At 45.9% G+C, this 24330-nt stretch overlaps 2 protein-coding genes across 5 annotated transcripts; both read right to left on the reverse strand.

Annotated features, from left to right (window-relative positions):
* Nucleotides 1-149: 149 nt before the first annotated feature.
* ldhba (lactate dehydrogenase Ba) lies at nucleotides 150-5145 on the reverse strand. 3 transcript variants are annotated; one of them, XM_027026649.3, is made up of 8 exons: nucleotides 4936-5140; nucleotides 3132-3263; nucleotides 2876-2993; nucleotides 2616-2789; nucleotides 2353-2526; nucleotides 1567-1684; nucleotides 1045-1168; nucleotides 150-709 (listed from the first exon to the last, which is right to left on the reverse strand). In XM_027026649.3, exons 1-8 carry the CDS (start codon nucleotides 5092-5094, stop codon nucleotides 542-544), a joined length of 1167 nt encoding a protein of 388 aa, XP_026882450.3. In that variant the 5' UTR covers nucleotides 5095-5140; the 3' UTR covers nucleotides 150-541. The 3 variants fall into 3 exon arrangements, with proteins under 3 accessions (XP_026882450.3, XP_081578826.1, XP_081578827.1); XM_081722700.1 differs by lacking the exon at nucleotides 4936-5140 and adding an exon at nucleotides 4524-4725; XM_081722701.1 differs by lacking the exon at nucleotides 2616-2789 and having other exon boundaries at nucleotides 4936-5145.
* Nucleotides 5146-13492: 8347 nt separating this feature from the next.
* tmpoa (thymopoietin a) lies at nucleotides 13493-24001 on the reverse strand. Of its 2 annotated transcripts, none has more exons than XM_027026637.3 (6): nucleotides 23664-24001; nucleotides 20103-20220; nucleotides 19056-19208; nucleotides 18550-18653; nucleotides 15281-15384; nucleotides 13493-15072 (listed from the first exon to the last, which is right to left on the reverse strand). In XM_027026637.3, the coding sequence occupies exons 1-6, from the start codon at nucleotides 23688-23690 to the stop codon at nucleotides 14733-14735; spliced, it is 846 nt and encodes a 281-aa protein (XP_026882438.2). In that variant the 5' UTR covers nucleotides 23691-24001; the 3' UTR covers nucleotides 13493-14732. The 2 variants fall into 2 exon arrangements, with proteins under 2 accessions (XP_026882438.2, XP_026882437.2); XM_027026636.3 differs by lacking the exon at nucleotides 23664-24001 and adding an exon at nucleotides 22840-23158.
* Between the last annotated feature and the right edge of the window lie 329 nt (nucleotides 24002-24330).

Raw genomic sequence — 24330 nt, forward strand, 5'->3', positions numbered from 1 at the left:
TGTACAGTAAACGTTTTGTATTGTTTGACAATGACTTATTCTTGGGTAGACTGTTAAACCTAGCGAGGTGTTCATGTACTTTTTGAACCACAAGAGGGAGACAATTCGGATTAAACTCACGAGCTTCTCTGATCGAACTCACAAGGACATTTGGTTCAATGTTTATTTAACGTTCATTTTGCATTTGCAACACAATCACGCTTGACAGTCATTTTCCCTTTTAAAAATAGGAGCCACATCGTTGATTAGTCTTAATTGCTGTAACAAGGGGGGGGAGACAAACAAAAAACTACTGTAAAAGACACAACAGCATTATTCACAACAGGGTAGAAGCAGGAGCCCCCCTGTGGTCCACTGCAAATGTAAAAATGCCCCACCTGGACTTTGACACCTTATGAGAAATTGCAAAGGAATGTGAATTCAGGTTTTAGCCATATTACCAACTTGGACCACCACCACCACCCCGTGTGTGTGTGTACATAGTTTGCATGTGCGAGACGGCTGGGTGGAGCATGAGCGTTGTGGCTGCTACAGGGAGGCGTTACAGGTCTTTAAGGTCCTTTTGAATGCTCCAGAGGGTATCTGCACTCTTCTTGAGCTGGGCCACCTCCTGGTCAGTCAGGGTCATGTTGACCACACTGGCCACTCCACCGCTGTTTAGCACACAGGGCAGGCTCAGGTACACCTCATTCCCAATACCGTACATCCCCTGCAGAGATGTAACAATAGGGCTGTGACATACTAAAATAATGACCATGCCAAACTCTATACTGCAAGCCATGCTGAACAAGTAAGAATCAGGTCTGCAACAAGTTTATAGCCAGTAGCTTCACCCAGAGTAGAGCTACACAAACTGTACTGTATCCAGTGAGACACTCAGGGTCCAATTGCTCTGGGGGGCCAGGGTGCCATGCTGGAGGACACCAGCACAAAGTTCCTGCAGGGTTCCTGCTCAGGCTTCACCAATGAGTGTAGTACCCCCCCCGCCTCCTCTGGAAATTCTGTGACAATGCAACACCCAGCCAGCAGGCACTGGTCCCTCACCTTCACCATGGTGGAGACTGGATGGACTCTTCCCAGGTTCCTCACCAAGCTCTCAGTCAGATCGGCCACACTCAGGCCAATGGCCCAGTTAGTGTAGCCCTTGAGCTTAATGACTTCATAGGCACTGCAAGAGGAGAAACTTTGAATTTCCACAACTTTTTCACAGAACTTAAAAGGTTTGCTTTGTGTAGTGGTGGATACTCAAGTGTCAAAGCAGAGGAACAACTCATGCATGCCCAAAAAAAAAAAAAAACCCTGAAGGAAGAGCTCAACATGTATAACAAAAGGAACTCGGCATTCACAAAAGGAGGAAACGTCTTTTATGCGAAACCAGTCACCCAGTCTGCTTTATACAGAGAGGTGGAATTCAGCAATCAGTGTTCTAGAATGCATTAGTACAGGCTGAGCACAGAGACCATGTGCATTTCAAGGGCTATTCAGTGTCTGGTGTCTCCTGTACGGTTACCTAATACAGAGGATATCAGTCTACCATGCTGTGCACAGGTGTGGGGCTTACTCTACCTGTCCACCACCATCTTGTGTACCTCCTTCCAGTTCTCACCATCTTTCTCGGTACCAATGGCAGGATTGAGACTCTGCAGGTTGACTCCAGCCACATTGGTGCCACTCCACACAGGCACTGCACAAGACACACCACAACAGTGACCCTTAATATGGGCTTACAAGTGTAGTGTAAGGCCAAGCTGGTCACCACAAGCTTCCATTAGCACCAGTTCAAAAACCTTAGCAGGCATTTGGAGCACGTGACATGATCCAGCTGCGAGAGAGACACACGCGCACCCAGCTCTGACAGGCTCGTCTCGCGTCAGCGTACATTTCAAGACAGCATTAAGGTTTAATTTACTCCCCTTGCAAAAGCTGCTGAATCTTGGATCATTTGAATGATTAGAACACCAAAACCAAAAGACTAGAAGAGGCCCTAGTGCTGAGCACATGAACATCTTAACTTAAATTGGCAGGATTAATGCAACAGGTCATAAAGTGTGCAGAACCCTTTATCCACACCCCACCCCCTTCCATTCTACACCAGTTTGGCCTGTAGCCCAACTACAGAAGTATCACCACTGAAACTGACTACAAGCCAACAAACATCAACATCTGAAAGAAAGTTTAGTCGTAACCTTATCGGTGCTTGATGCATGGGAGCTTTCCATGGTCACAGAGGTGGAGTGAGCAGTGTGACATTTTTCTAAAAACAGCACAGAACAGCCGTTCCGTATACACAGCACGTCGTCACTACCACCACTGCTGTAAGCCAGGTGTCCAGGGTCCAGGCCAGCATCTTACCGCTGGAGTCTCCATGCTCGCCCAGGATGAAGCCGTTGAAGCTGCTGGTATGGATGCCCAGCTTCTTGGCCATGAGGAAGCGGAAGCGGGCAGAGTCCAGGTTGGTGCCACTGCCAATGACGCGGTGCTTGGGCAGCCCGCTCAGTTTCCACGTCACGTAGGTCAGGACATCCACTGCAGAGGGAGAAGCGGAGACGCATTTAGACACGAGCAGTCTCACAGGAGGCGGGAGAGAGCCATCCCCGGACAGATCGTCCCTTCACCTGGGTTAGACACCACGACAAGGACGCAGTGGGGACTGTACTTCACCAGCTGAGGGATGATGTGCTTGAAGATGTTCACGTTTCTCTGCACCAGGTTGAGTCGGCTCTCGCCCTCCTGCTGGCGGACCCCCGCTGTCACCACCACGATGCGAGAGTTCGCGGTGACCGAGTAGTCTGAGACAGACACACACGTCGACTGAAGCACTCATCCAATCTTCCCAGTCATCATGACCTGGACAGAGAGGCAGGCAGTGCCTCACCTTTGTCAGCAGTGATCTTGTGGGTCTTCAGGAAGAGGCTGCCGTGCTGCAGGTCCATCATCTCTCCTTTCAGCTTGTCTTCAATCACATCGACCAGTGCAAGCTCCTCACATAGATCCTGAAGAGGAGAGCGAGAAAATGAGAAATTGGGGGGGGGACTGGAAAGGTCACCCCCCCAAAAAAAGACATTCAAAATCTATAGGCAAAGTCCTGAAGGGAAGGGGGTCATGTGAGCAGTGTGCACACAGGTCCTTACCCGGAGCAGGATGCTGACTGCACAGGCCATGCCCACCTGACCTACACCCACCACAGTCACCTTGTTGGTGGGCAACTCGCAGGCATCACTGGCCACAGGAGTAAGGAGTTTCTCCATGACTGAGGCCATGAGCTGCAGAGACAAAGCTGTTAAATAAGATCCTTATACCTTTAAAAAAATAAAAATAAAAAAGCCACCACACACCCACACGACTAGCAAAACAAGTTATTCTTCACACCCAAAAGCACCAATGAAAAATGACTCAGGCTGCATAAGCACCTCCCACTTAGGAGAGGCACCTCTAGAACAGTGGCAGGAACAACTCTCCCCAAGGCTATTCTTCAAAACCATCAATCACTGCCTTTCATTAATGGTGGAAAATGTCAGATATTCATCTTTATTAAAAAGAGAAAAAAGAAAAAAAAAAGAAGAAAAAAAAAAAAGTTACACAGACCAAGTCACAACATTAAAATATTCAAAGTAGGAACAACAGAAAACCAAGTCAATTTTAATTAGAGACAGTAAAAACAGTGTATTAAACAGTAAATGAGAAACACACTGGAAGTCATCTTCATGACTAAATAAAAACCAAAAGGAATCATTAGGCCTGTTAAACACATGACACCAACACCCCTCTTCCATTACACAGGGACAAACAACAGGAGACAGGGCAGGAGGGAACATCCCACACCCAGGATACAGGAAAACCTGCCAGCTTTTATTTCCCCTTACTTGGAAGACCAGAAGAATCAAAAGCAAAACCAGAAAAGAACAACACCAGTTCCATGACTCTTGCAGCAGAACTACGGCAAGTTTCTAGTCTCCAACCACCTGCTTTACTATTAAAGAGCAATAAGGCAATGAGGGAACAAGGCACAGGTGAGTGGAATCTGCCAGTTGCGTGGCGCCGCCCTCTATCGGTAAGGTCTACAAAATATAATTAGGAGAGTCCTGTTAATTGAGTGTATGCCCCTCAACACTGTGCCTTTAAAGTGGTCCAAACCAAGCCATTTTCACTGAGGGGACATCAGAACTATTAAACTGAACCCTCTGGCGTGCGAACGTTTTTGTAGCTCTAGTCTTAAGTAACATTCTGTTTTGCAAGTACACATTTTCTTAAACGACGTTAAAATTCAAAGTGCCACATATCTCGCAGGCACTTATGCCAGATGTCAGGACGACTAAGGCCTACTTCATTCCTTAAATAAGTAAAAATAGTAATTATGAATCAGCCTCACACATCACCTAGCAGCATCTATTCTGAGGCCTGTACCTACGGTAAGGCAACCGTCCTTAAGGCGCCCTTGACGGTGTAGTGGCTGCGCTATCAGTGCTTTGCCAACACTGCCGACATCTTGAACTTCTCCGCTTTCACCTTTACGTGCGTCTCACCTGTTTTCTGTCCAGCGTCAAGTTTAAGTCAGGTTTAAGTCGCTCTCGTTTGCGCGGACCGGACACATCGCACGTTGTTCAACTTCAGAGAGGTTCAAAGAAACAGGGAAAGATGTCCGGTTCCTGTACCTGAGCTACAGGTCGTATATTTCAGCAGCGTAAATGCACAGCGTTGAAACTCTTATCGTACAGTGTATGGCGAAGAGGAAGCGCGGATACACGCTGTCAAGGTGGGTTTAAAGCCACACCCAAGACGTGCAGCTTTAAATACGTATCCGAAATGTACTACAACTACTCTACATAGTCAGCCATGAGGGCTTTTTGGAATAGCCAACTGTACCAAAAGCCTATAGAAACATTAAAGAAATAAGAGAAATTAATATAAATTAGGATAAACATTTCTAGTACGTACATTCGTTGGAGTTTTTAATTTGGTCTTGTCCTGGGTTGTGTAAATGCAGGTTTTCTGCCAGGAGCACACTGCTTGTCTGCAGGCAGCAGAGGCAGTGAAGGAGCACGGGCGCAGGCTTGGGGCGATTCCGCAGCTTCCGCAAGCACGTAAACTCCGCATGCGTGGAGCGCAGAACACGTTGAGCCCGAGGACACCCGACGCTGCACACCCCGAAATGCCATGTGGAGCATATCAGCGGCGGCACGAACGCACCTGGTGAAGATGGAAAAACCTGTTTGCTGTGATGGCAGATCGCTTGTAAAGTTTGGTTTCATTCTGTGGGCATTGGCTGCTGCCTGAACACTGTTATTATCCGTTTAAAAACATTCACTTGTCTTTATGGGGTAATTTTAATCCCTGGTAGTTTAATTTAAGGTAGTGCTTCTATACAACCTACAAAAACGTTTAGGCTGGGAATATGACGCTTAGATGGACTGATGAGCAAAGTGAACGGCTTTGACAGATGGCCTGGATTAAACCCGTATTGTGTACATCAGTATTTGTAGTGCAGTTGTGGTGTAGATTTAAACTAAATATGAATTCCTTTAAACGGATTTACTTTTTATTATTAGTTCTACTCCTACACCTGTGGTAATAAAGATTTTTTTTTTTTTAAGATAACGTGACTAACACGATGAAGTGTAGTAGTAGTAGTAATAATAATAATAATAATAATAATAGAGAAACGAATTTAGACCTTTGTATGTCTAATTTTAACACGATCTTTGGTCGAGTCTCTTTCCCCCCACCCAAAGTGACCTTGAGATGATGACACGCTCCACGCCTTCTCTGAGAACCTGCGCATTGCGTGCACAAACGGAGGAATAAAGACCTAAAGGGGGAAGGAAGGCGTCCTCGCGTGCGGATTTAGACATGTCCCTCTTCTGATCATGTATTGACTGGTTTGAGGACCGATCAACAACCATGTTCTTGGCTGAACAGTTGTTTTAATGAACGAGTACTCAAGTACCTACCCCGCTGGAGCTTAGCCTAACGTGGGTGTGGGTGGGTGTGTGTCGGGGGGGGAGAAGAAACATAGCGTCTCATTCCCCCAAGTAGTTTACAACATTCAAGTGGTACATTAGCAATTGCTCTGAAATGGTTTCTGTAGCATTTACTGCTAATCTTTTTTTTTTTTTTCCACTGTCATTGTAAAGCGACCTTGTGTCTGTGAAATGTGCTGTCTAAATTGAATTTATTATTATTAATCTGCACCCAATGCAGCTGTTGTTACCACGTTTAACCAGTGCAAATGAAGACCTAAAACAGTGCGCAGTGTCTGGGAGCACATTTTCTGCTCCAGGCAGGACAGGCTTGGACAGCCGAAGGGGGACTTATTTTAGTGACCCATGTAACTGGGACAAATCCAGGAAAACACTGAAAGAGTTCCAGAAATAGGCATGGAATCCACCTCACCTCTCCACAGCTGGGAGGGTGACCACTCTCACTCCTGCAAAGGACAAAAACTAAAGGAGAAGTGGGGATAACTGTGATGGCGACGTTTCGAAGTGCCAGATCACCGCCACCTCTCTGTGGACTCAGAGATTGTCTGTTTGTTTTGAATGTGCGGTTAAATATGTGCTTTGTAAGATACTATGTTTGAGTTACGCAATCAGGCCATCAATAACTTGGCAAACAGGGGGGGGGGGGCTCCGACATGGCGCATTCCACCGATCCTAGCTTTAGACAAACACAGATTCTTATTTCAAGATACTTGTCATGAATTTTGGTGTTCATGAATTTGGTGTGAGGCATGCCCTTTATGAAACCATGTCCAAGCCCAGAAATCCTTGTAGCTATAGTAACGAAGCTGAAATTGCTGAGTCACCTAAGCAACATGCCATGTTACCCACACACCTCTTAAACACAACTGTACCAATAATCCCTCACACGGACGAGGGGGGCCAATGGGGATTCAGCTCCACCTTCTAATGCAGCCAATAAGACGCAAGAACAGTCATCAATGAACGACAGAAACCCAGTGTTTAAGACAATTTTAAAAAATCGAGAAATTGAGTGAATCATAGAAAGATGGGATTGTGCAAAAAAACAAACAAAAAAAAGTAATTATGTAGCCAATAACATGCACAGTATACACAATGATGCTATATGTGTACTGTTGGTATTCTGTATTTAATACAGATGAATTACACTATTGTTTGTTAATGCTGCCTCAGTAACTGCAAAGTGAGTGACACGTTCTAGTCTTCAAAACAGACAGATCTAGTCTGTAACATGATGCAAAGTTTTCTCTGAGTAAAGAAAGTTCACACACACACACACACACACACACACACAAACAAAACATCCCGAAGTCGTGTAGCTGGATGTAAACCACATTGACTTATAAGCAGTTACGTACACTCATCAAAGCTACATAACAGTACATATAACAACACAACACAGTAACCTCAGAATGCTGTTAATAGGAAATTCACCTAGAGAATAGTCAAGTTCTGACCCCCTCGCAGTAGAGTTTTAAACCCTGCACTGCGAAAACAAACCAAACATACAAATTAGAAGTCTTGACATGAATGGTGAACACAACTGGAATAACCCCAGTGCAACCCCTCAGCGTCCTCACTCACAGTACTACTAATCAGTGACCTCAATCCTGCGAACCCAGCTAAACAGTGGCCAATCAGAGAGCATCTTAAAGTCAGCTCCATTTGTTCTCCATGAGGGGGCGGGATCAGGGAGTGAGCTGTGTGTAAACTCAGAAGAACACGTGGGACAGTGTGCGCTCATACCTGTCTATCCTCCATCACGCATATAAACTTTTATAATATAAATGATCAATATATTGCTATATTATCAATCCATTAATACATATTGCGACTCTGAGGCAGTACAAAACACACGAATAATAAAAACAATAAAAGCATAGTCAAGATAGCATGTAGTTAATAGAGAAATAAACTACATGGTAATGATAATATATTAAATGGTAATATGAACTTTGACGTACTAATCCAAGTTACGTGACTAAGGTCAGATTTATGTCTGTCTAGTTAGATTCATGCAAAGCACAACACGACACTGGTTGCCCCATTTGAATGATATATTACTTGCATGCACCAAACGATTCATATTCCTGTGAGACCGCAAAGGAACACTGCGTCTAGTTCACAGGGACCTCTATCATAAAGGGAGGGGGGTGGGTGAGGGGGGTTATTAACACCCCAGATGTCTCTCGGAATTTGAGACCGGAGACATTTCCACTATCTGTGGAGGCTGTAAGTGTGTAAGTTCTGTGTGTAAAAGCAGCTCGTAGGACCAGTGAGCGCAGACGCTTCGGAGAGCGCGAGGGTCACATCCACTCTGCCACAGACACGAGATCGCAATTTTAAGTCTGCACAATCCATATGACAGGGTCTGCAAAACCGAAGCGGAAACTAATACAGAACTCAGAGGCGAATAAATCGCAATACATTAGGTGGAAAAGCAAGTATTTTTCCACGGAATTGAGGTGGACTACACATGAAACTATGTAATTCAAAGGGAGGGCCGCGAAACGCGCGCGAGGGACAGCTCGCTATACACCCTCTGACCCCAAACCATCAGATCCAGGAACAGAGGACGAGGTTGAGAATTAGGGAGCGTTAACGGAACCCATTTCTCAGAACTGGGCTCGACACAGTCCCGCAGTCCCGGCTGAAAACTGCATTAACTAGACGAACGAAATGGATTATAATGACACCAATAGTCACGCACAATTTCGCATGATTCACATATCATGCTTTTTCGCTGAACGGCGTGACGCATGCATATCTCCATTAGTGCCTAAAAGTCCCGTGAACTCAAGCACACACGAGCGCACACACATGCACGGATTCACACACGCACAAAGACGGACGCGAATCAGACGACCTCGGCGCTTCCACGCTCGGATAAACTCCATTTGTGGAAACCGAGCAGCGACTACTACGGGCTGCGGGCCTTTTACACGCTACTCAGACATCGATTAGGAAAAAAAACAGGACCGAGAAAACGACGAGCACTCTGACCTCCCGCCTTTCACGCTCAAATGTTCTGCATTACAGTGCAAAACGATGAAGAAAGACAAGAAAAAAACACAGCTGTTGGCTCTTCGCGTTTTTGTGTTCTTTGTGTAAATTAAATAAGTTTTACAAATTTATGACAAACTTTGTTTGCACAGCTTATGAAGGACTTCTGTCGAAGCGTGTTTCTATTGAAACCTTGTGTACTTCACTGCAATTTCACTGTACTTCACTCATTCACTCTCTCGCTTTCTCTCTCTCTCGTCGTACACTTTATTAAGTACACCTGTTCAATTGCGCAACACAAATATCTAATCAGCCAATCACATGGCAGCAGCTTTGTCGACTGACTCGAGCGGATAAAAAGGTAACGGTAAGTCAAATAACGACGCGTTACAAGCGACACACACAAACGAGCATCTCTGTACGCGGGACACCCCTGTCACCTGAAGCTACAGATCACACAGACTAACCAAAGCTGGACCACAGAAGATTGGAAAAACGTTGCTTGGTCTGATGAATATGATGAGGGATGTTTCCAGCGCTTTGTTGAATCTGTAGTACAAAGAATCAAGGTGGTTCTGGAGGCAAGAGGGAGTCCAACCTGCTACTATAAAGGTAGACCTAATACTCTGGTTCATGTGTTTATATGTATGTGTATATATATATATATATATATATATATATATATATATATATTCAAAATTAACTTATGTATATATAAACTGGCTAATCCTACTACTACTTCAGAAGCACTTTGCTTGCACGGCTGTTGAAGGACCTCTGTTTCTCTGGGAACTCTGTGTACTTTACTAGTTTTGAATCTCTACATCTCTTACTACAGTACACTGCAGCTACTGACCTGGAGTCTTCTTAAGATTTATGTAAACACACACACACACACACACACACACACACTAAGGTAGATGGAGAAATACAAGATGTTCTCTCTAAATAACGTCAAATGGTTATTCAACAGTTACATGCAGAGTCAAAGAGAATATGATTGAATATGGTTTTATATTATATATGTATTTATATTATATATTTATATTATAGTTTTAATAGGCAATCTGTGGGAAAAGCCAGGACGCTGTAGTGAAGGCCTAACGCTGCACAGCCGGCGCGGTTTAGCGGTGATGTTTTGTGCTGCATCGTTCACGTGTTCAGTAGCTGCGCGAGCATACGAGGGGAGCGCTCGAATACTCGACCGGACGGGCGGCTTCTCCCAGAAAATGAACCAAAGTTCTCAAACATCGGCAAAACTAAAGTTAAAACACAAGTATTAAACCAAGCGGACTGGGTGTTTGTTTTGACTCGCATGCACGCCACGTTTTGTCTGTGGTGGCAACTCCGACTGTAAGGAAATAAAGAAGTGCATACGTAATGATCCCATGTTTGAAACACACGCTGCAGTTGCGCTGGGAAAGTCTACTATCCAGACTGGCTTTAAGCAACAGTCCTAATGGAAGATTCCAGAGTACTAATCCCTTCTCGCAGCCTACAAGTCGATTCATTCCTGCACACACAGACAGAATCTTCACTCCTGCTCCAACATAAAATACAACAAACCATAACAGAAAATGTGTATTTATTTTGCTAGTTAGTGTGGGGTGGCGGATGATTTTTACATTTGCAGCATTTGGCAGACGCTCTTATTCAGAGCGACTTTAAAAAGTACTTTGTCATTTACTGGTAGAATACATTCTAGTACAGTACAGTAGGTTAGAGTCCAACATACCAATGAACTAGAATACTGTAGAAATACAGGGATGAATGCTGATCCCTAGAAGTACAAAATATATATAACTTCTAACAGACAATGATAAGTGTAACAAACAATACCAGACAATAAGTACTAGAGTTTCTGTTCAATTCTCTCCCCATTTCACTTGCTATCTAAAAGTCCTGTTCTATGACACCAACCAGTTTTGGAACATGTTTATTCTGAGATATGTGAAGCCAAACCCTGCAGGTCAGAAGACTGATGTTCAATTAAGGAACTCAGCAAGGCTTCCAGGATTTGTCCAGCATCCTCTCACTCCAGGATTGTGTGATCACTGTCGCCTTTAGAGTTTCAACATGCGCTGTCTTTTTGTCTTAAAATAGGAGGTTTGCCAACATTACTTCAGGGAAACAATCACTCTCTTACACATTGGTTGTAAAATAGCATAAAAGGATCCGTTATCACCAATTCCTCCTCATGTATTACTGCAGGATTTCTGTGTTGGGTTTCTTGCAAGAGATGCAATCTTAGAAATCAAGAGAAGTTTTGATCAGTGTGCTGAACACCTTTGGACCATCAGAATTAAGGGTTTCCAGTGACAGTGCATTTTAATGCTAAAGGACCCTGCGTTAATGACCTATCTTCTTGCAGTTCCAGTTAAGGCATGACAGGAGGACATCAATGAAGTTTTAAAGAAAAATAACTGATTGACATTCTTAGAACTTCAGAAGCCCATGGGATGAATGTGATCATTTAAATGTCTGCTGTTTCATATAGAAGCTGGTTTCATCTCCTAGAAATTCAGAGACACTTTGCTTGCACAGCTGATGTAGGACCTCTGTGTGAAACGTCTTGACAGAGGAATAACTGGAATTATTCACCTGGAATCTTCTTTGTCTATATAGAAAGTGAAAGAGAGAATGAGAAAGATACCCAAACTGGTTACATCTCAGTGACAAACAGAGTTGGTTTGTCTATATATTTCTCTATGCACCCCTGTTTTTCTTTTTCCTCAGTTTGGATAGAGCACTCAACCATTTCACTGCGAGTTATACTGTATATGACTATGTATGTGACAAAGAAACCAAACTTGAACTTGAACTTCACTGGATGGCAGTGGTTACCCAAGAGATGAAAGATTTGAGCCAGTGCAAAGATACCTGAGGTGTCCACACACAGCCAGAGTGTCACATTAAGTCCGTGTAAAATGTTTCCGTGTAGCTGAAAGTGTTTGCTGTTGCTTCACAAGATCTTATCAATTGGATCACAACTCTGGGGGGATCTGGCAGCATGAGAAATCGTCTGACAAGGGAAGCGAATAATCTTAAATATAACATCAATATCACTGGTCAGTAACTCTGGCCTACTACACTGGGCCCTATGAATAACAGCTCAAACATAAACACCAAGCTTCAACAAAACCATTATTGGCACAAATTATTTGTATGGAGACAAAGATTGGAAATGTATTAATAAAATTGCAAAATAAAGGTAAATAACAAAACAATAAATTCAATACAAATAATACAAATACAAAACACTAATACAAATTCGTTCATTGAGACATGTACCTACAGCACCAACAGCAACAAATTGCTAGAAGACCCGGGCTCACCATTTGTGAGGCAAGGGCACCCACAAGTGGCATTTAAAAGTACTGCATGCCCATATTTTCAGAAAGAAATCTGCCCAGCCAGTGACATTTCTGAGCATTATGTCGGGTGCGTGGTTGCGCGCTTGCATGAGTGAGTGTCTAGAAAGCCTCATCTTAGAGTCCCCGACAGCTCAGACCTGCACAGCTGAACTGTTTTTCTTGTCGTTCAGTGCAAACTGCAGTGCGTTGGCTGGGCGGGACACCACAGAACACACCAGCTGCAAAGAGGCACGAGGCCACAGCTCACGTCACTGTTCAACGCGTCACTTCAAACAATCCACGTTCATTTCAGTACTGACCTTTTAATCAATATCTTACAATACATTTGTATAATGCAAGTGCACGTACTGCATGTGCAGCAGGTGACGTAAAGGTTGCCACTGAATGTGGGGGAAATGTTTTTAAATCCCCATTAACAGAAGCACCCCGGTGCCATGCGAGCGTGTCTGCGGACTCGCTGATAGTTACGGCGGTGAGGATGAACGACCTTGGAGCCAGTGGTGCCACGTGCCACCAGCCAGCTGTTTGGGACTCTAGGCCAGTGCGGGGTTCAAACTACAACAGTGGCAACGTGCAAAAGTTTGCAATGACAATATGTCCTGCATTCCCTAAATGTGGCCGCGCGAGCTTTTGCCCGTTTCCCAACAGACTATAATCGCCATTGCTGGAAGCACACACCTCCACGGCGCGCTTCCTTGTGGTGTCGAGGATCTGATGCAGTTAAAGCAGGTACACACCTTTGTAGAAGCTGCTGAAACAACAACAGGCCCACATGCACCATTCTGTGCTGTCTGGAGCCTCCAGTGTCTCAGGTGGTTCTCAGAAAGGATTTCAGTGGCTGTTCATCAGTCTGTAAATATTCTATATGCAGAACTTGCTCTAATGTACTATTAATTTATAATGATTAATTACTCCTATAAATGATTAATTACTCCTGTCCAAGTCTAATTAGGTGGTGTAAAAAGAACAGCAAAGTTACATGTCAGTGTCGGTTTACAGCAGTATTCAAACACCTTGCTGAAATGAAACGTCAACACTGCTGTTTTTAGGTGTTGCAATTTGCCAGGTGTACTGGTAACCAAACAAGCCTACAAAGAAGAAAAATACAGACAGGCTAAGAAAAGCATGCACAGCACAAAAGTTTGATATGAACTTAATTTTATTAGCTTTGTTTTATTTTGCTTTCTTCAAATCACACCAAGCTGTCTACAGTATAAAACCCCCCCACCCGAACGTTCTGTTCAGCCTACTCAGGTCCAGCTCAGCAACATCCACCCACTGACCACAAATAAATACTATAAGTATTTTTTTTTTAATGTCAATACAAGAAAATGAATGACAAACTAAAGAGAAACACTCCAGTCTTGTCATGTAGTCTGGCTAAATGTTTGAGAAGTACTTCAAGAGAGCATTCATCTCACAGCCAGTGGGACACATCCAGGATTAGAGTGGGAATTTTAAAAAAAATAAAATAAAAAAATATATATCTATTAAAACTAATCAAACATTCAGAAATTGTCAACATGGGCAATCGCCTCTCAAATGTAAGCGCAGGAATATTTAACCAATCGGAAGGCTTCTTTGATTACCAGGGTTTCTTGTGCTCTTTAGACAGGAGCCAATGTGGACACTGGAATCTCTAATACACTGAAACAATAATGTTGCTTCATAAGTCTTCATTATCTTTATTATACTATAAACAAAACACTCACAAATACATTAATAGGCAGCAGTGTTAACTGAATTGAATAACACTCCATTTTAGAGTTACGTAAAAATAAATGAAGGATTTGTCACACAAACACCACAAAGCAGGATCGCTAGGCTAGATGATAGCGTAGCTAAGGCAGACTGATGTGGCTTGACAACGGTAGGTTGGATTTAGGCACGCCCAGCCGGACTAGCAGACTAACCCGTGAACCCTGATTCATAGCACACCTTTGGACACGTTCACAACACACACACGATCTGCCTCCCTCCTTTGGTTAGTTCTTCACCTAGAAACGTCTCGAAGGCACACCCAGCACCAAGAAAAGCCCCCCCTGCACACACCCTTTAAAACCAACATGAAAACAAACAATGATGTATTCTCTCACTCACACACACACACACACACACACACACCCCCCAAAGTAGGCTCAGCTGACCTGCACGGCCTCTTCTGGTTCTGGAGGAGACCATGGACAAGGCAGTGATAACCTAGGCTCCTTCGTCTGAGCAGGTCCAGTCAGAAAAAGGACGGACAGACAGGAAAGGTTCATGATCATCATAAAAACATATCAAGAAAAAAAAGTGCGTCGTTCGACAGTGTCCTGTAGCTGCTGAGTCAAGAGGGTAGGGATGTTCTGGTGAAAGTAAAGATGGAGCGAGAGAGCGTTCATTTGCTGTCTAACGCATTGCTGCCTCCGTGACCAAACGGACTCATTTCATTGGTCTCCATGGCCTGGTAGACCAGGAAGAGGAAGCCAGCCACTGCGCTCAGAAGCAGCAGACGCACCCAAACCGGAACACGGCGTCGCGCCTTGGCCTGTACAGCAGGGGGCGCCATGGGTCTAGAGGGGGTGAAGGGAACAGCGCTCACGCGAGGCACAGATCGGCTCTCGGTGTAGGACGAACTGCTCCGTCTGATCTCGGTGAGGCGTGGACGCAAATCACCCAACCACACGTCACTGACGGGCCGGCCAGCAGCGCCTTTAATCGGGCGACGACAGGTGGCACTGATGGCGAAGAGACAGACAAAAAAAAAAAAAAAAAAAAAGAGGAGAGAAAATTAAAACCAGTCAAAAACAAGATACCATCACACACGAGCAATAAAACAAATTAAACCGACACTATGCACTTAACTTATTTCACAGTTCAAAAGTCTGTATCGTGATTTAAACATTGTGTAAAAGATCAATGTGACGGGGCTATTCCACAGCTCACCTGATTCCAGTCGGAGTATTGAGACTCTCGCTGGAGAACATTTCTTTGAGAACGTTTCTTTCTGTCACTTTTGGGGTCTGCTCGATGCAAGATAACTTCTCAATCTGCACCCAGACACAGAACCGTTGTTCAGACGGACAGTATTGGGTGTAATGTGCTATGTTCTGTAGCGCTGTGTAAAGGCCCGAAGCCAACAGGTTGACCTTTGGCATTCTGCCTGTTGGCATCTCTGCCTTCTGCTTCTTGTGCTCTTGCTTTATGTTCCAACACTACTAAAGCAGGTTTTGTTCATGTTGTGTTCTGATCAAGAGTATTTCCTGTTTGCCCAGGGTGAGGCTGTCTGTTAGTTCAAAGGAAAAGAAGGAAAACGGAAAAACAAAGCCAAGAAGACCCCACGCTCCCGGTAGCTACTGTACAACAGTGCACGCATGCACATACAAAAACAAAGAAAGAAAAGCCACAACCCCTAGTGGCATGTGCAGTAGAGCTCCTGTCAATCCAGGACATTACCAGCACTCCTGAGCCCCGCCCACTAGGAGGCAGGACCGGAGAGAGCGACGGACCCGAATGGCTCTGCCTTCCTATCGACTGGGCCACAGAAGACCCTGCGCGCTCCTGGTATGGTGGACACAGTAAGAATGCCGCCTTCTTTGTGTAAAACAACAACAACAACAACATCACCACCACCAGGAGGCAAAATAAGCCCAACAAACAAAAACAAAGCCATTTTTGCTCCAGAATTAGAACACAACCTCTCCCACTGCTGGAACTCCGCCGTGTACACATCAAAACCACCACTTTTCTGATGCAAACCTTGGACGAACTCTGTGTAACAGGCAGAGGGTCTTGTTGAGCTGGGAGGTTGGTAGAAACCATCAGAAGATGGGTGGAGGGTGGCTTGGGGGAAGAATCCATTACAGAGAGTAGGTGGGGGGAAGTTGAAAGAGGGGAGAGGCGGCACATCACGTGAAGCAAATCTCTGGATGGCGGAGTTGAGGCCGATCGATGCTCCGTCTGGCGCTTTGCCGGCGGGACACGTTTCTGCTCTGTGTCCTTTAGTTACACAAGGGACACCCAGTAAGAGACTGTGCAGGACCAGTGCAAAAGAATGAAAGATGGAGGGACAGCCAACGTCCTAATCACTCAGACACGTCTACTGTCCTAGCTGTGGTCCAGTAACCTCAGTACCTACCGCTGCTCGGGCCTCCAGTGATCTAGGGCTCAGGGCCTGTGAATCTGGGCCATCCTGGGACATTAAAAACATACAAGAACAGTAAAAGGCACTTTGAAAACTTGATTTTTCGGTTATGACAAGTGTTTTCAATAAACAGATTTCGTGTTAAGTTTGCGTCTGGCGTGTTCCGTTAGACCCAGAAAGCGTCACCTCCAGGAGGGCAGTGTTGAGGAGAGAAGGTTGCATCTCTGCACACCAGTCGGACGAGGAAATGAGCCCCTTCCCTCTCGGCTTCTGTAGAGATGCGCATGTAAAATCAGAAAGCACTACTACACACAGTGTCTGCTGTGAACACCCCCCCCCCAACAATGGAACATCCCGCCACATAAAACTAACTTTCCGCGATAATGGAACCAAGAGTCTTGTGTGCGCAGAGTCCAGGAGCAAACCCTGCTGATCCCACACGCCCATGTTCTCTATCCATCAGGTCCATTGTTTCTGTAGTAACGATGTTACCAGGCTGCCCTGTTGGCACAGAGATGGTCACCAGGACCAGGCTGTCCTCTCACCTGCCGTAGTCACATTGGAACACAGCCCGCCGCTACAGAATCAATGCACCTGTAGCAGTGGATTCAGTGACTGTAAGGGCACCTTAGTGCCTCGTTGCCGCAGAGATGTTGCCATGCGCTGGGGACTCTTGGTCTTCTCAGGAAGGTTCATAAATGTGTAGGAGAGTTTAACAGAGGGCATTCACTATGTCCCGAAAAGATGAAACAAACCAATCAACTCCCCTCAACTGGTGTTGGTAACGTCACACCAGTGCACTGTTGGTGTGAAGTCAATTACATTCAGAAGGTGACATGGTGGAGCGCGTTTGCCACAGCTGCTCGGGAAGAGAGAGAGAAAAAGAAAGGAATACAAGGCACACCTCCTGGAATCCGTCCCTGGCACAGTGGGCTAGATGCATGCGAGACCGCCGAGGCTCAGTCCAGGAGTCCCCTCTCACAGGGGACGACTCTGGCTCATCTGCCAGCAGGGGTGTGGGCACTCTGGGAACCGCCTTCAATGGGAGAACATTGTTTATGAGTCCCAGGGAGTGGGTGCATCGCTCTGGGCTCTTCTAACCAAAACAGTTACATACCAAAGGTCTGTCCCTCCCCCTCTCGTGAGGGACAGGTAGCATCTCGGAGATGTCCTGAAGGAACACATCGGAAAACATGTACGCACACACACATAATAATGAGGCGAGAGAAGAAGCCTGCGTGACCCCGCAGTACAGAAGCCATGAAAACGTGAGATGTGACAGGTGCTCATTCCCAGAAGTCTCATCCCCCACGCGCTGTGGTGAAAGAGCCCTTTGTGAAACTCAGTTAAGTCTTTGTGAGCATTTGTCCACAGCACTGACCAACCACCGTGCACGGAAAACCAGAGACTGGAATTGTGAGCACAACACGTGGCGTTACAGCGTCATCGCCGGCAGGGACGGCCTGGTCCAGTCTACGAGAAGATCTCCTGGACTTTCTCCAAACGTCCCAGACCTGGAGGTCCCCTTCTGGCTCGTCCTCTTGCTCCGTCTGAGCACCGAACAATGCACACACACCACAACTCTCTCAGCACCACCCGGAGTACTCACACACCCCCACGTCACTGGACACACCGCCGAACTCGTGGCCTCAGGCTCCTAACAGACAGTTCCACGCACAGATAAGTGGCTTGTTTGAAAACCCTGAAAACTCTGTGCATTCATGGTTAGAATATTTCATGTGAACCTGTAACGTTGCCCCTCTGACGAACAAAACACAGCAGACCCACCGCTTGGCGTTCTTTCTACTCGGCAGAGTACAATTTTTCACACGCGTGTCTCTTACTAGCAGTCAGCTTTAGGGACACGTTGGAGAGATGTGTTAACAGCGCTACAAACTCAGAGTAGGTCACAGAGAAGCCCAAACAAAAAGCTCCGCGTGCTGGAGTCACACAGTAAAACCACACAGGAAGCTAAAGGAGGGAGATCGGGAGGAATGGGGCCAGCAGAACAGGGAGGGAAACTATTTACGTGTGTGTGTGTGTGTGTGTGTGTGTGTGTGTGTGTTCTCACTCTGTGCCGGCTGCCGAGTGTTCTGGGGGTAACAGATGGCTTTCCTCTGCTCCTCACTGGCCTCTCTACCACCGGGACGGGCTCCGGGTCTGCTGGTGTCGTCTCTGATGCAACAAACCCCAGATACAGATTCAGCTCAGTATGGGCATAAAGTGCTGTGGGTCTGTCACACGACTCACCCCACACACGACTCACCCACCAGTCAGAACATGCAAATATCACCGAGGCCCATTTAACAGTCAAATATTTAGATACATGTTGCACAATCATCACACGACTGGGATGGTGAACACTGCCGACTATTGAAGCTTCAACTGTCTAAATAGTGACACGGGACATCGGACACATCCCTCCGATAAAAACACAACACACAAACCTCTCCTGAAATCTAATGCAAGGCATTAAGACTTTAAAGGAATTCTGGAGGCTGATGCCGGCTCGGGATTTGGTGGGAGTTTGGCGGAGACGTAGGGCTGCGTGCTTGGCTAAGCCTCCTGCACACTTACCGCCCTCCATGTCACTGTACTGCTCTGCGTGCTGTGTGGTGCCGTTGTAGCCGCTGCCCGTCTGAGTGCACTTGGCACGCGGGGGGGTCGTGTCAGAACCACCCTGGTCCAGTAGCTTCTGCAGTCTCTTCTCATACACCTTTCGGGTGGACGCTGAAAAAACAAACAAACAAACAGCCTCGCATGCACCACCTAGAGGCGATTTCTACCCCCCCCCCCAGAAGCAAACCTACACAATGTCCTCCAATCACAAGAAATATGCCAATTTACTTTGTTCCATTTTGTTCTTGAACTTTATTCTGGCTGCCTTCTTTTCATTTTTCTCCCCCGTGTACTGTGATGATTGTAAGTAGCTCCAAAAGACAAATTAAAATAACTCTGCTCTGAATAAACAGTAAATGTGTGTGGATGTGTGTACACACGTCTATACTGAATGTTTCATTCCTGTGTGCTTGAGCGAGAGCTAACTGGAATGTTGGCGCGGTGAGGACATCAAGGTTAGTCAGGCGCAAAGACCGTCAAGCCTGTACGATTCGGGAGAAATGAACGGGAAGGCAAAAGAGTCACATGCACAAGGCTGCAGATCCTTGTCTGGTGTAGGGAGAGCAGAGATCAAGTGTGCAAACACTTACACTACTGCAACAACAAAATGCCAGCATGCTACAACCGTGAGACTTCCCAAAGATAACCAGTCACACAAACTGTAGGGTGCCGTCTAGTGCTCAAATCCAAATGAATTAAAGTAATTTCCGTGGATTTCAAAGACACTTCAAGCCAACAGGTGGAGATATTTCGTTCCACCCGAAGAACGCATGCATGCCAAACTAGCAGACCGGAAAATGCACAATGCCCACAAGCTAACAGAACCATAAAAACCGTAATGGGGCAACGTTTTCAGCTGCCAGAACCACCATGTCAGTCTCAACAGTGATGCGTCATAAATCAGACATAAAAACTGTATTAATACTTTGAAACTCTGTGCAGCAGTGCAGATGTGTTTCCCTCCGTAGCTGAAACTCAGGCTTGAAGGGAGCAGAAATGGCTTACCCACAATGGGGCCCGCGCTGACGCCGTACTTCAGAAGCTGGTCCTTCAGGTCTTCATTGGTCAGCACAGTCACATCCATCTCCTCGGGAGGGACCCGGTCTGTTTTCTTAGTGGCTTTCTGCAGGACATCAGACAGCCACTAATGAAAGACGTTCAAGTGTACAGATTTGCCCAAAGTCACAAAAAATAACCTGGTCATGAGCTTGTAATTTGTCATTTGTTTGGACAGAATTCTTTTTTGAAGTTTGATCAATTAGTCCAATTAACTTAAAGCAGGTTTTGAAAACATGGAAACTTCCAAGATTGTAGGTTAACACAATTTTAGCATAGTTCCCCAAACTATGTTAAATAGTCATACATTTAAGCACAAATGCCAGCTGTTTAAACACAGCTGTGTACGCAGACAAACCAGAACTGTGGCTGAACAATAACCCCATCACAGCAAGAGCTCAGACTGACAGGTGCTTGAAATCCTGGGGTGAACAGGCTGATGTCAGGGTACAAAAGACCACGAGAAGGAAACAAGGGAGATGCAAGATTGGTCAGCCATGTTGAGACTGTTGGTGCTGTGAGCAAGTGTCATCTTCTGACATCCATGAACAATTTTATAATGCACACGGCTTGGTAAAACGGACGCCAAGCTGTGAACGGATGGAATCCGAGACATTCCAGGGAATCTGGCTCAGTGACAAAACTAAAGCTCTGACGTAAAGACAAAGATAACATATCAAATAAGACTCGTATCTTATTCAGCCTGCACGAAAATTCCAGAGTAAGAATAATTCAGGCTGGAAACGTTTAAGGGCTGCAGAGGGGGACGGACTGGGGTTACTGCTGCTACGGTCACATTCCTCTGGAACGCAGCCATCTCGCTCTCGACAAAAACAAAAGCATGTGACCAGACTGAAGTAGTGGAGGCAGTGTAGGGGAGAGGTGGTGTATGCGCATGTGTGTGTACGACAGTCACGGGCAGGAGAGGTGCACGGTTCAGACGTGCCTCAGCAATGCCATGAGCTGAAGTGGTGGCCAATCAAAGAGCCATTTTCATAAATCCCACAGATTCCAAAGGAGTCGGGCTTTTCCTCTGCAACACACTAAGCTCCGCCTCTAAAGGGAAGCATCTATGTTGTACTTATAGCCCAAGGTGATGTATGTAAAATGGCCTAGTTTAAGATTACTTCAAGCTCCATGATGTTCTGGTGATCAGGTAGCTACCGTCGAACAGTTGTAGTTTATTTACTTTAAACTTCAAAGTTAGAAACACTGCATGCGCGCGGATCCCTGACCAGAACATGTGCCAAGTCCTGTAGTTTTCTGACAAGTCCAGGAGACGTTCAGTGGTTCAGAGTTAACACAAACCTGACCACGCTGAGAGACCGAGGTTTGCAATATGAAGGCATTAAATGTGGTTAGCCAGTTTCCCCACCATCTCTGCATCACTGAAAATTAAATATTGATGTGATTGAAGCAACTACTCAAAAACAAAAAAAAAGGTTTTGCAGTTTTTCTACTTACACCAAGTGTGTGGGTAACTAAGACAGCATATTAATAAATTTGGTGAAATACCATATAGGGTCAGAAAGTAATATAAACCAATGATAATGTCTAATCTTTAAAGAAAGAGGCCTCTCTCTCTCACATACTCCCCCAAATTCCTCACAAGCAACCATTTCCTCAATAAAGCGACCAAACCCACAATGAAAACATCCATGTGTTGGCGTGGTCCACAATCCTGAAGATCGGACCCAGATAGAAGAACCTTGGCTTTTTGTCCAAGGATATTCGCGTGCTCACAGCTGTACTAAACATTCAAAGCCGCTGTCATCGAGCTCGAGAGCAAACGTGCAGTCCCGGCGATGAGCTAATGACTTCATTCACCGAGTTCAACCCGCTTTAACGAACTAATTAGATGCACACATCTAATGTCCGAACAGACAAAGAAGTTTCATTACGAGTATCCAAATAACCGATTCAGTATCACCAATAAAAGGTGAAGCACGTGCAGCTCCGTAGCCTTAAACACTTTCCACGTCATTCCAGCACCATTTCGGCCCAAAGTCCCGGTTAGTTAAATAACGGGCAAACAGCAGAAACAACGGGAACAGAAACCACTAGAGGAAGGCACCGAGGTGGGTTTCTCTGAATGTCTCAAAGACGCTTCTGTAATGCAACATTTCCGGTCTGACGGAATTCGGTTCCGCAACAAAGTTGCGTTTGATGGTCTTCCGAAAAGTGTCGACGACCATAGAGCCACTTCGGCCCTTTAAATCACGGCCAAAGTCTTAAAACCGGCTCACTAAATGGACGCTCGTGACAGTCATACCGGAGTACACGCGAGTATTTAAGCGGGAACCCGTTACCCGTCAAGTTACCGCGCCTGTTTGTTTTCGTTTTAAAATGCAAGTTGCACCGAAAATGTTCTGGACTATTTAGTCCCGCAGCGGCCACATCTGCATAACTCATGTCAAGCCTCCTCCACACATCTGCGCTTCACGGCGTCGCTGCTTTTATCGCCGTGTGAAGCAGATAACGGCTCCTCACACCGCTGCGATGTCGCGTTATTGGACGTTAACGACGACGCCACGTTTCGCGTGCAGCGTTTTCCCGCTGGCCCACTTTTTCTTTCTGGACGCATCGCAAAGCTCAGATCACGTGTGAAACGTCCTGATTTTAACGCCAGAAACGCGTGAACCCGACGGCTCGCGCTGGAGCCCCCGGGTTGCACGCACTCACGCACCCTCCCGGAGCGGCTCGCGGTCGTGTCCTCGGGCTGCAGCTCCTCGTCGCTGGAGAAGGCGCCTGCAGCGCCGCTCGCGGTGTTCCGGCAGGTGAGGTTTCTTAGGTACAGCTGCACGTACACCCCTTTCCTCTGCTCGCCGTCCGGAAGAGCGACGTTGTTGGCCACGAGCACACTTTTAAGCTTGTCTTTAGTCAGTACCGATGGATCCGCGAGGAAGACCGACATGTCTGCTGCTCTCGCGCTTCCGGAGGGGCTCGCTAGCGCGGTTACGGTCTTTAACCAACACTTTCGTGGCCATCGAGGGCCATCTTAAGAGCGCGCAGGCTATTGGTCATCTGGAGGAAGAAAGCGCGCTCTGATTGGTGGAAAACTCCTCCACGTTAAAGCCCCCACATATACAAGCGTTAGAGGAACGACTCCAGGACTAAACAAATCTTTACTGGATTGGTATTACGCGAACATCAGCCCGTGGCATTTATGTAATAGATCATATTAATAAAGTAGATAGTACAGTGTCAGTCAAAGCGCAATACAGGTAGTCAATCGCTTTATAAGAATTAGATTCGTACGCTTGATGTAAATTTGTGCCATCTTTCTGTTGATGGAAAAGCGTGACATGAATTATTGGTCTACCAGAGCCAGATTATCTGAAATACACACTAGAGAAAATCTTAACGGTGAATCGCCATTACAACCCACTACAGTTTAATGTAAAAACTAGGCCTGATGCCAGCGGCTCTTCTGGAACATTTGAACTGGGAGGCAAAGTTCACTGGGACGTAGAAACGCTCCTACCTGGCCACCTCATCAGCTACACCTACCCGATGTACACCTACCCCGCAGCTCATCGGATATGCACAGGGCAGCACTTGTCAAGCGTCCGCTGACAGAACCACTGCTGCACAGATGAGTAGTTTTAGCATGCAGCTCGTGCTCATAACGGCAGCGACACCTGCACGGTAGTCGCGCGGTACTGGGCGGCGATCCGGTCCTTTTACGTCATCACAACAGTGACACCGAAGTGGCAGAACATTAGATACAGCAGGGTTTCTGTCATCCAAAAATACTCAGTCAGCAGGCTGGGGATCATTAATAACAAGTGACGTTGCAGTTTAAAAATATCCTACAATGACGGAGTTGAAGGTGTGGTGACCCACGGTCTGCAAAATACTCTATGCTTAAAAATAAATGTATTTATTATTAAAGAAACAATTTTGAATTGTGAAAGAAATGGTGGTAGGCGTTCCTTCCTTTGCAGTTCACATTTTGTTTTCAGAAGAGAACCTTCTTGTTTAAAGACCCCTCACATTGAGACCTGGACACGTGTCAAGAGAAACTACTTCTGCTTGGAAAACGAACATCGCACCCAGATAGAATCAAGATAAGGTCACTTCAGGTAGCGGTAGTGAGGCTACCATCTACTGGTTGTTTTTGGTAACAAACATCAACAACAGGGCAGAAACACACACCGAATAAAGAAACACAGAA

This window comes from Electrophorus electricus, chromosome 11, assembly GCF_041902795.1.
Source record: "Electrophorus electricus isolate QZ-2024a chromosome 11, ASM4190279v1, whole genome shotgun sequence".
In the NCBI taxonomy this organism is placed as follows: domain Eukaryota; kingdom Metazoa; phylum Chordata; class Actinopteri; order Gymnotiformes; family Gymnotidae; genus Electrophorus; species Electrophorus electricus.

What these genes read in the sequence shown, in the direction of transcription:
- ldhba (XM_027026649.3), bottom strand. Translation starts at nt 5,094, where the DNA reads ATGCGGAGTTTACGTGCTTGCGGAAGCTGCGGAATCGCCCCAAGCCTG. An exon ending in CAGTCAGCATCCTGCTCCGG is followed by an intron (nt 2,994 to 3,131) that starts GTAAGGACCTGT and finishes TCTCCTCTTCAG; the next exon opens with GATCTATGTGAGGAGCTTGC. An exon ending in CAAGATCACTGCTGACAAAG is followed by an intron (nt 2,790 to 2,875) that starts GTGAGGCACTGC and finishes TGTCTGTCTCAG; the next exon opens with ACTACTCGGTCACCGCGAAC.
- tmpoa (XM_027026636.3), bottom strand. Translation starts at nt 23,067, where the DNA reads ATGTCGGTCTTCCTCGCGGATCCATCGGTACTGACTAAAGACAAGCTT. An exon ending in CCGCGAGCCGCTCCGGGAGG is followed by an intron (nt 20,221 to 22,839) that starts GTGCGTGAGTGC and finishes GATGTCCTGCAG; the next exon opens with AAAGCCACTAAGAAAACAGA. An exon ending in AATACTCCGACTGGAATCAG is followed by an intron (nt 15,073 to 15,280) that starts GTGAGCTGTGGA and finishes CTTCGCCATCAG; the next exon opens with TGCCACCTGTCGTCGCCCGA.